This window comes from Sinohyriopsis cumingii, chromosome 8, assembly GCF_028554795.1.
Source record: "Sinohyriopsis cumingii isolate HCF-2022 chromosome 8, ASM2855479v2, whole genome shotgun sequence".
NCBI lineage: Eukaryota > Metazoa > Mollusca > Bivalvia > Unionida > Unionidae > Sinohyriopsis > Sinohyriopsis cumingii.
Window position 1 is genome coordinate 42,289,357 of NC_142968.1, and position 11,646 is coordinate 42,301,002.

At 35.6% G+C, this 11,646-nt stretch overlaps 1 protein-coding gene across 1 annotated transcript in view; it reads right to left on the reverse strand.

The window, feature by feature from the left end:
* Window positions 1–5,599: 5,599 nt before the first annotated feature.
* LOC149793372 (chitin deacetylase 1-like) overlaps window positions 5,600–11,646 on the reverse strand; it is a 15,888-nt gene continuing 9,841 nt past the window's right edge. Inside the window, exons 5-7 of the mRNA XM_089967349.1 lie at window positions 11,377–11,491; window positions 7,536–7,662; window positions 5,600–5,827 (exon numbers count right to left, since the gene is read on the reverse strand). Of these exons, the coding sequence (XP_089823475.1) occupies window positions 5,696–5,827; window positions 7,536–7,662; window positions 11,377–11,491 (374 nt within the window). The 3' untranslated portion in view covers window positions 5,600–5,695. The remainder of the gene's footprint in view (window positions 5,828–7,535; window positions 7,663–11,376; window positions 11,492–11,646) is intronic.

Below are 11,646 nucleotides of genomic sequence, written 5' to 3' on the forward strand. Positions count from 1 at the left end.
GCGACGGACGACTCAAACCGGGTGAAGATATATCGATGATAGATGGAAGAATAAGTATACTTGGCAACAATTATATAACCATGTCGGATTCGTTAAAAAATTTGCATAATAAATTTAACATACAAGCAATTCAGTTCGAGGGGATACAAGTATCTGTCGCCGGTATGCAATTCATTATCAATAGTTTTTTTGGAACCGCGACGATAGCCGAACCAAATCTTAAAACAATAACAAATGCTATTTTGGAGTTTACGGCGATGTCGGCCAATTTACCCCTGTTGCGAAAAAATGTTAACAGGATCGATGACAACTTTGATAAATTCTTTGGTAAAAAAAATACCAAGCCGGATGAGATTACAATAACTATAAATGATATCACTGCGTATGGACAGGAAATAAAAACAATCAAAACTGATGTTGCAACAAACAAAAAGAGTGTAGACGCGCATGAACGGGAAATAGAAATAATCGGCGCTAATGTTGCAACGATCATAAATAATGTAGACTCGCATGGACGGAAAATAGAAACAATCAAAACTGATGTTACAACGATCATAAATAATATGGACACGCATACACAGGAAATAGGAACAATCAAAACTGATATTGAAGCGAACAAAAAAAATATAGACGCGTATTGGCGGGGAATAGGATTAATTAAAACTGATGTTGCAGCGAACAAAAAAGGTATAGACGTGCATACATATGAAATAGGAACAATCAAACTTGATGTTGCAGCAAACAAAAAAAGTATGACCGAGAATACACGGGAAATAGAAACAATCAAAACTAATGTTGCAGCGAACAAGAATAATATAGACGCGCATTGGCAGGAAGTAGGAATAATCAGAACTGATGTTGAAGCGATTAAAGACGGGCTACCGAGAGTAGCAGAGCAATTTGAAAAAATAAAAATCCCTCATGAGAACATCATCAACACAGTATACACAATTCGGCATGGATCATTCGATTGGACTCCTACACAGAATACAGTAAATATCACCGCAACTGTTAAGGGTATTTATCGATTGACACTGATTTCAATGATGCAGTTTAATATATTATCGTCGAGTTCATCCGGGTTTAACAATACAATATCAACAATTATAGACAAGAACGCAACTGAAAAGTTTACAATTTATGCCGTTGATAGAAATCTAGCCGGGGCAAACATTACATGGTATGTGGAATTTGTAGCGAATCTAAGTAATTAAAAACACTAGCTCTTTTAAAATAAAATGACCACCAAGGAAATTGAATCAGAGGTATCACCGACGTCACATCAATATCGATTCGATACCGCAAAAGAATTCTCCGCGAACTTAAAAACGCTTTCCGAACAATACCGTGCAAAAATAAAAAAATACCGCCGAAAAATAACCGCCATCGACGCGGTCGTGTACTCGGTATCGGGTATAGTAGCCAGTACCGGTGTTATTTTATCCACGGTGACCACGATAGCCCCGATCGCTGTTCCAATCGCTGTCTCCGCGATGACAACAGTTGCTGGAGTCGCCAACGCAATCACTAGGAAGATATCATCGTGTTTTCAGAAAAAACTCAACGAGTATACAGTAAAACATCAAATAGTATCCGACGCGTACTCGAAATTATCCGGGTTGATCTCGTTGTCAATTGATAATTTGTTCGTATCCGATGTTGAATTCTCCACGATGGTCCAGTTGTATAGCTCCGCGATGTCAAAAATCGAGGATTTTCAACTGGAAGCCGAAACCACCTGGTTGTTAAAATTAGACACTAAAAACAACGAATAATAATAATGTCGCTGAACCCCGAAGGGTCTCAATTACTTCAGCGGATCGCGGAGAACACCACTCCGGTACAAACAAGTATGATATCGATAACATCAACGAAACCCGAATTCAGTGTGAACTTCCCATCACCGGTTCCAGTAAAGGAAATAGCGCTGGCAAAATTGCGAGTATATCACAGTTGGCCTAATATCCGAGCGGACGCATTTAACGGACAACAACCTAATAACTCGCTGGTTTTTGCACGGACAAATAAACCCGATGGGACCCCAAACTGGGAGGAGGTTACAATACCAACTGGGTCATACCAAATAGAGCAAATCAATAAAGAATTTCAACGCAGGATAAAATCGATCACAGGAAAGGAATCAAAAATCGCTATTACGGTTCATGAACCGACGTTATCGTCGACGATTGAAATAAGCACACCGGGGTATATGGTTGATATTTATAACAGTTCAATAAGAACCATACTAGGATGGCCTGAGAATCCACCCGCGGACACCCCCCCATCAACTATCCTCAGACACGATAACGGAGATGGTGGTAGGCATATTGCTCCATACAACGTAAATATCGCATCAGTGATAGCGATCAATCTAGTGTGTGATGTTATCGAAGGGAGTTATCAGGTGGATACCAAGCAATCAAATCAAGCTCAACAGGGGTATATCCTTTATTCGTTTTCACCAACAGCCCCTCCGGGATTTTTGATCATTGAGAGTCCGATTAATCCGGTCTATATGCGATGCCATGATCGGTTTTTAACGAGAATTAATTTCAGACTTACCGATCAGTCAAATAACCTAATTGATCTGCAAGAGGAGGAGTTAGTGATCACTCTGTTTGTAAGATCATGAGGATCTTCATTGTAAATAACCACTTAGCAGCAGAGGGGGCGATGACATCGACGCGGTCGTCGATGTGCTTACCGGACGCTGACGACGCTGGGGATCGGCGCGCAGAAGGTGTTAATTAAACCAAATGACGTTTGGACGATCCCCCAACGACGTCGTCGTTTTTTTTTTACCAGGCACTGACGACACTAGATCATTGAGTGCAGAAAGTAATAATTAAGCAAAATAACGATTGGACAAAATGTCCGATTCGCCCCCTCTGCTGCTTGCTTTATCCTGTGCGCCACAAATGCAATCATGTTAGACCAGTCAAAGACAAAACACAGCACCTGCAAAACTGACAAAACAAATCTTCAAGACGGACACGGATCTTGAGCACTAGACACATGCAATCAAAATATGTATATCAATAGATATAGGATTGAGTATATATGTTTAGGCGGAATTAACATGAAGTTACTATTAATCAGCGCACAAAGTCAGAAGTTTGCAACGAAACATTACTGTAAATCGGTACTGTTTAACATGCACGTAATGTACAAAACGTATGACCACTCGGTCTTGATAGGCAAGCACGCCAGAGTTATGAATCAGGGCATCATATCGGATCAAGACGATCGCTTACGACCCTGAGCAGCAGCTGATAAACAAGTTGTCCGTTCATATATGTTAGTCTAAATTTGTAACTGAAATACTCTAGTTACATACACTTAAGTTATTACAGAGAGCGCAAATATGAACTTACCACAAGTAAAGTTAACACAGTTAACGCAGGACGTCAGGGCTCTTAAACAAGATGCGTCAGAACATGATTATTATAAATTATTATAAATCAGGATTCGTAACCAAGGCATACAGTCAAGACGACAAGACGTACAAACAACAGGGCAATATTGGACAACAAAAAATCATGACTATTAAACGTGACTCTTAAACCGGTTTCTACGCTAGGTACATCTTAGTAGCCTAATGGCAATTATTTTTAGGACGGCTGTCATGTATTATTAGTTGTGTTAAGGTAACATTAGCGGATTCTGAGATCCATTAGGCCTATACCAGAATGTGCAATACTTGTTAAAAACAATTGTTTTTCAAAAATTGAGCACAACTCTTATTGTTTAAGTTCTTTAATTCATGCATGATACCAAATTGGTGCCAAGGTTTTGAGTTGAAATTAGTTAAAGTGATGCTCCAAATAATAACAAAGTATTTCGCAAGCATTACAGCTTCATTACCCACAGGCGGTACTAAGTTTAAATCTAAGATCTCCAGTGTTAATTGTTGTTGATGTATAATTGAACTAATCGATACAATTTTGACGTAAAACAGCAAAATGGATCATGTTCCGGAAGACCACCCGGTACACCATGATACTTACAATGGTTGTACTAGAGATTGAAGGACCAGAGTGATCAGAGGGGCTTTCGCACATTTTTCAAAAGTTCAAAGATTAAGGGACGAAGCTAGTAACAATCTGTCATAAATAACCACTAATTCATTATATTAGTTCTTTCATTAAAAACGGAAAAATATACCGACAGGAACCAAGAGAAGTATTGAATGCATCTGTACTAGAACACTTGATTCGTTAAATACCAGTCAGTTGTAGGCAAGTCAGACGTAAGAAGATGATACAATATTCCGAACTTCATTTGATGACTGAAGAATCTGCTAACACATTACACATGTAACCTAAAAAAAGATTTCGTTTTGAAGGGTTCGTGTAAGTCCCGTAAATGAGTATTTCCAGTTAGATACAATTGACTAGCATGAATATGACAAATATAACAACGAATAAAATACATTATAACTCCTGGGCTAAGAATAAGAACATGAGAAATGGAGACGGCATGCACAACGCTTTTAGAGCAAATGTTTTATGAGCGAACACAGGCAAAATACGCTTCGACGAAGTAAAATAATTTACATCCGAAAAGTTAAGAAAAAACCGGAGAGGAAAATATTAGATGATTTTGCACTTAGACAAAACAGCGTATATAGGGGGAAGGTTTAATATAATTATTATGACTAAAAATGAATGGATAGATAATTAATTAAACCTTATTGATGGATACAGCAATTCATCTCGTAGATAAATAGATAGATAGATAGAGAGATGGATATATATATATATATATATATATATATAGAGAGAGAGAGAGAGAGAGAGAGAGAGAGAGAGAGAGAGAGAGAGAGATGTCACCATTTAAAGCCGGTGACCCTACCAACGAGCCTATGGAATACAATAACATTTTGTGTTATTTAACAGTTTACAATTGTGCAAGTACAATATATGTCATACCGGTAGCACGCGGCGTCCGAGCTGTTGATGGTTACCTTGCTCGGTTTGTGATTCCTGATATCCTGCCGAGTCCCTTGCTTGCATTAATTTTAGCACGCTAGGTGCTTTTTCATGCATACTTACTCTAGGGTATCCCTGGGAGCTTTCCTAGGCTATCCTTGTTGTCATCGCGGCGCAATTTACCTTGGCGACTCCCATGAATGTTGACTTGTCTTGCGACACAAACAGTACAGGCCCACAGAACGGCGCCTGAGCCGCTGGTTGGACCACCGCACTCGACGACAATGCAGACAGAAATGCTACACCGTACTGTGGCAGATTGGTGAGGCAACCATCTGCAGAAAAATCTCACAGTTGTGAACGACCTATCGAAGAGGACGAGATCGATGCCTAGTGGTCCCGTCAACGTTCTCTTCAAGGGTCGATGACGCCCCATAGTCAATCTTGATCGCGTGAAGAGCATCAATAGCGGTTTCTATGATGTGATTCTGTAAACATCAACATACATTTGCAGATAAATGAAAGTGATTTTTTAAAATTTGTAATGACATCTATTTTCCTTGACATCCACCAAACCAATGACTGAATATTTCCTATTTGTATTTTGACAGCTCCTGGTAATCATGTTCTGTGGGGTATTCAAAATTGATTCGACAGTTGAAAATAAATATACATCATCTTTATTCATTACATTTATAGATGTTTTAATTTTGTTCTTAACTCATTCAGGCACATTTATATAAACAGTCACGTTTTGATTTTTGCTAATAAACTGGCTCGAATGTGAGTACGTCATTTTTCGAGCACATCCATGGAGCAAAATTGGTGAGGTTCGCAAGTGGTGTCGGCTGCTGTATCCAAGCTAGTGCCTGGCTCATTGTCACTATATAAGTGTCCTGAAAATGAAGGAAATGTATAAAAAAGGTAAGTATATTTTTGAGGAAGGAAAACTGTTTATGTACTCAACTACTTGGTTAATTATATATTAGAATCACGATAGTTCAAGGGTTAAGAATGTTGTGGATTCGTATCCTTCCCAGGTCTGTCGCCAAGGTATACCGCTGGAATAAGGCTCACATATATTAGCACACATACATACATACATACATACATACATACATGCATACATACTGTAAAAGTTTGAATGCTTAAATTATACAAATATTCAAATATTAGTAATTTAAAGGATTCGTTGTCATAATGAGATTGTGTCGTCATATTTAACAGATTAAGTACTATTCTCCAGAGTGAAAAAAAAATTGAAATACGAATATCTTATTCTTAAATATATCACTTTTACCGTAGTGGTTCAGCCTTAAAATGGATAAATATTAAATATGACTTCTGACAATATTTCGTAGCAAATGGCACGTGATATAAAACTAATTTTGAGATAACAAGATATAAATAATGTAAAAAAGTTATTTCTAAATTTAATTGCTCAAATTGTTTACAAGACTATACAGGTCATTTGCCTTTACTGTATAATTTAAACACAGCTTATATATATATATATATATATATATATATATATATATATATATATATATATATATATATATATATATATATATATATATATATATACAAATGGTGTACATACGTATTTTGTTTCCGAGCCGGCGAAAAGAAAGAGTTTGATATTTTGTCGGGACGAGACGCACTATTATGATATAAAAAGCGAGGTATTTCCCCCCCCCCCCCCCCCCGACAAAGCAATAACGCGTTTTGACTTGTAATCACACTCCTTCTTTTAAATTATTTTCTCCTTAATTACTTCGGTGAAGAAGCGAAAAATATTGATCGAACATCTGTATCTATAGCCAGATCAACCGATAGGTTTAAATAAGTGTGTGGTAATGTCACTTTTCGCGTGCATTATACTTTGATCTATAATTATTTCTTTCCTTCTGGATCATATCCAAAAAAGAAATAATCTGCAATTACAAAATTTATTTAATGGATTTTTTCAAGACTATTTTTATAGATGTTAAACATGTTAAAGATCATAGGCATATTTTTTGTACTCATTTCATACAGAATGTCTATAATCAAAGCATACCAGAAAGATTGTTCTGTCCAGTACAGAAGAATATAAATGAAACATGTGACTATCATAACGTGTTTCTCATTATCTCATTTTCTATATGAATCTACTTTTGATTAGCATACATGACATTAATTGTGTTATGCTGTCGGGCGTTTAACCATTTTTGACACACAATAATGCTATATAAGGTTGCCTTAGAAGGTCATGACCATTTAATCAGTGATGGATACTCCAATAAAAGAATCGTTCACTACTACTACTACTACTACTAATAATAATAATAATAATCTTTTATTGGCATTAAATTGGATATTTCTTCAAGAATTTTTTTTATTTTTTTTATTTTTCTTTTTTATACTAAAGGGAATGTTTTGCAGCCTGGGAGTGTTTTTAAACCCCTACACCGAAACCATGTACGGAATAAAATTAAGACATGTATGTTTCTGATGTGTAAACGGAACCATTGTGATTTTATGCCGGCCAACATCATTTAAAATGAACTAAAAGGTCCCTTAAGTTTATTTTACAATGCGTTGCTATATTGTTATACTCACGCTAAAGGCAGCTCTGATGTACTGCAGAAACTCTATTGTTCCCTCTCTTGAGAAGTCATTCTTCGCCCATTGCGGATTTATCACAATGGTGAAAGGTGCACGCATGCCAAGGTAATGCTCCCTAAAACTACAGATCAGTGAAACCAAGAATTAGAAATCAAACAAGTAATTGTACCCGTTTAACAAGGCAAGATGTACTAATAAATACAGGATAACGGTTCTAAAAATAAAATAAAAAAGATATACAAGGCAGGTAATCAGTGATATTACCAAACAAAGGAATAAATAAAATTTAGCATGTAATGAGCTTATATTAACTATCAATTGGTCCTTGTAATGTCTGGGGAATAATAATAATAATAATAATAATAATAATAATAATAAAAATAATAATAATAATAATAATAATAATAATAAAAATAATAATAATAATAATAATAATAAAAATAATAATAAAAATAATAATAATAATAATAATAATAATAATAATAATAATAATAATAATAGTACACTTATATTTAGAAACAACGGAAGACACATTTGTTTAAAAGCATTGTATCCCTAATGAGCTTTCAAAAACATATTCAAGATATTCAAATTTTAGTCACTTCAAGTTCAGATGAGCCTAGTGGTGTTTGTAGAGATATAAAAGAACATTTCGTTAATACTTAGAATAATATTTTTCCTTGGAACTGTGTATAGAGTGTAAATGAAAATATAATGATATGCAGTTTCTGATTCTGTCCTGGTAATCATGCTTGAAGGTCGCTACATTGTTTTCTGATCCTAGTATGAATATTCTAGTGAATTGTGTGATCACCAGAAAGATACAACGAAGGAACACTATTGTTTATTGTAGCAATATAGATTTTAAGAAATCGCTTTCCATTTTGACATTTCCAGGTAAGGAATTTCATATCAGAATATTAGGTAATTAAAAAGGTTTTGCTGTTTAACGTCTGGCATTTAATATCGAGAACCGCTCGGGTGGCCTAGTGGTTATAGCGTCCGCCTGGGAAAAATTGTTAAAGCTACGTTAAAAATCCAAATCCCATCACAGCACATTAATATCGAGAAGTTCTGTCGTTTACGTAAACTGTACTTTGACGTTGTTCCCACCAAACGAGGAAGTAGTTCATTTAAATAGCTTATTGACTCATTATAAGCAATTCTATGAAAAGTGCAGAATTTATGGGATTTTCTTCGTTCTGAGAGAGGGGAACAGTCACATTCCTCATAAACATTGCTCGAGGGGACACTTCCAGTTAGACCTGTAACTATCACGGAAGCCTATAATCCATATGAGTCTATATTTCAACACCAAACGACATCTGCACATTCTAATAAATGCCTAATATATTTGATAAGAAAATGATACCTACTCTGATCAGAGTTAATGGGTCTTTATATTTTTTAAATTTAGATGCCTTTTTAAGAATATTTTCAATATGACTAAATGTAAGAGCCAAATTGTTATGCCTGTCAACAAATACAAGCCATTCAAGTTTCAGTTTGGGAAAGAGTGGACTATTCTTTTTGCTAAAAAAGACATGGCTTCACAGAGAGAGAGAGAGAGAAAGAGAGAGAGAGAGAGAGAACTATCGTCGGCAAAATATTTGACGAGACTATGTAGATCATCAGTAATATGATTGATTTACGGTATGCAAGAAAGAATAACTGTTCTAGAACTGAACCCCGCCACACCACAGCTGAAACAGACTGAATTGTTGATTCTGCCGTTTTGATGGCAACAGTTAGTGTACCGTCGGAAAGATAAATGGTGAACCAATCAATCAGACCTGATTATGTTCATAGTTTTTAAGTTTGTGCATAAAACCTCTATGTCAGACATGGTCCAATGTAATGAATTAACCACACATTATTACACAAGTGTCTTTTTCATGCAATGAATTGTATACATGTTTTAAAATTACCCTTTCCATGACTTGTCCCCACACAACTAAGTAAATAAAATGTGTCTGTAACTGGTGGGATAATTCTATCTTTCTTGTGTATTGTCAGCATAATTGCTTATCTTGTCCAAAGAACAGAGAAATGTTTATCGTTAAGAGATCTGTCGAATAAAGTGCATAAATTCTCATAATTGCTGGTGCTGCACATTTACAAGATTATCTATCGGATCCAAAGGCTTTATTTAAAGAAAGTTTTCTTTTGATCTTTATAATTTCCTGTTCACTTATCATAATGCTTGTCTATTTGGTGGTTGCGCGAAGTGGCAATTCCAGAAAAGCTACAATAATTTCGCTTAGTTTAGAAACAGATGGGAAAATTAAAAAAAAAGAAAAGAAAAAGCTCTTACTTAAACACACAGCCTTCGCTATATCGGAGAATGCAGTGTTCAACTTGCCATCATATTTCGTAAATAGTAGTGGTGGTAAATTACAGGGTAGTTTTTGTTTCATTAAGTATCGGATGAACTTCCAATTATCTTTTGAACCATTTCTGAATGTGCCAAATATTCATAACCATCGGAAGAAAAATAACCAGTAACAATTTTTACTGCTTAACGTCTTTCGAATTGTTTAAATTATATTTTGCCCAATCTCTTGGTCTATCTGTTCTGATGGCTTTCTTTCTCAACCGATCTCTTTTTTCAGTATTTCTTCGTATGTCGCTATCATGCCAAGCCTTACAGGAAAGTTGAAAAGTTACTAGCCTCGTAGGGATACATCTGTCCGCCATATCAAATAAGGTAAATATAAATAGACTTTTTACGTCACTGGTATCGGAGAACAGGCTCGATTTTTGTATGCGATCTAAAGTTTATTATTAAAGTATTAATCCTTATAATGGTACAATGATAGGGTCGAGCAAAAATGCTGAATGATTGGTTACAATGGTGCTTTCGTTTATAATTAATCTTTAAAATTTCTTAAATCCCATTATATTCCTGATGTTTTTCAGATTGGAATATAGCAAGTCCTTATTTATGTCACCATGAATGATTAGGTTTCAGAATTACTGACGGCTCGTTGTGTGAAAATATTGAAGACATCACAGTAAGAATCTCGTTCCGATGGAGAGCGATAAACAGCTGCTAGTAATAACATCTATTCTTTACATAATTTGAATCAAAAGTATTTTAATATTTTGTACAGGTTTCTCTGTTATGTGTTTCAATGCTAGTTTTTGTGATATATACAGAGTATAACTCCAACCCCATAATTAGTTGTATGTTGTCTGATGGGTCTACGGTAGACAAGCTAAAGTAATATCATCAATGAAAAACGAGATATCAAGACGAGTCAAAACGATATCATGGTCATCGAATTTTCAGTAAGAGATTAGAGTTTCAGATAGATTTAACTTAGAAGTGAGCAAAGAAAGTGCGTCATCTGTTCTTGATGATAAAAATGAATTTAAACTGTGTCTATTATATATCTGAGAAGGCTGGGCCTGGATTAAACGCTAAAGTAAACCAAACGAGAAAAGTAATGTACCATATCAACAATGTACAAAGCAGAGCTGATACGTTTAAAGTTATTTAAAACAAAAGTGACTTGACAGAGAACATTTATATATGACCTGCAGGATATCGTAGAATGAATTCGTAGGCATGACGGGGATAGCTTTGCTATCGATGCGTATTTCAAGATTGGTAAATATAACACTTTTGAAGTAGTATTTCCTTTTTTGGTGGACTTCTAGCTGGAACAAAAACTTTTTCAGCTTCAATGGACAAAATAACACACTTATACACTGTTTTTTCACAATAACACACTTACACACTCACTCTTCAATAAATGTCTAATTTATGGATACGTATATCTCCATAGACCTATGCAACTTTGCTAAATTCCAATGAAGAAAAAGAGCTCACGTATTGAAAAGCAGATCAAAGGCGTCCTGTTTAGTAGTAACGTTAACACAAGCGGACGGCGTGGCGCACGGGACGCCATTCCAGTACATATCGGATATCAGAAACTCCCACTTTCCTGCAAAAATAAAACAGTGACAAAGCCATACAAAACAGAGGGCGCTATATATCCGCACGTTTACAAACTGAGGCGAGCTTATTCAAACTTATGATCGTACTGCATTCGCATTGATCACTTACGTCAGCGAATCTAAAGTAAGTAGATCAGAACTT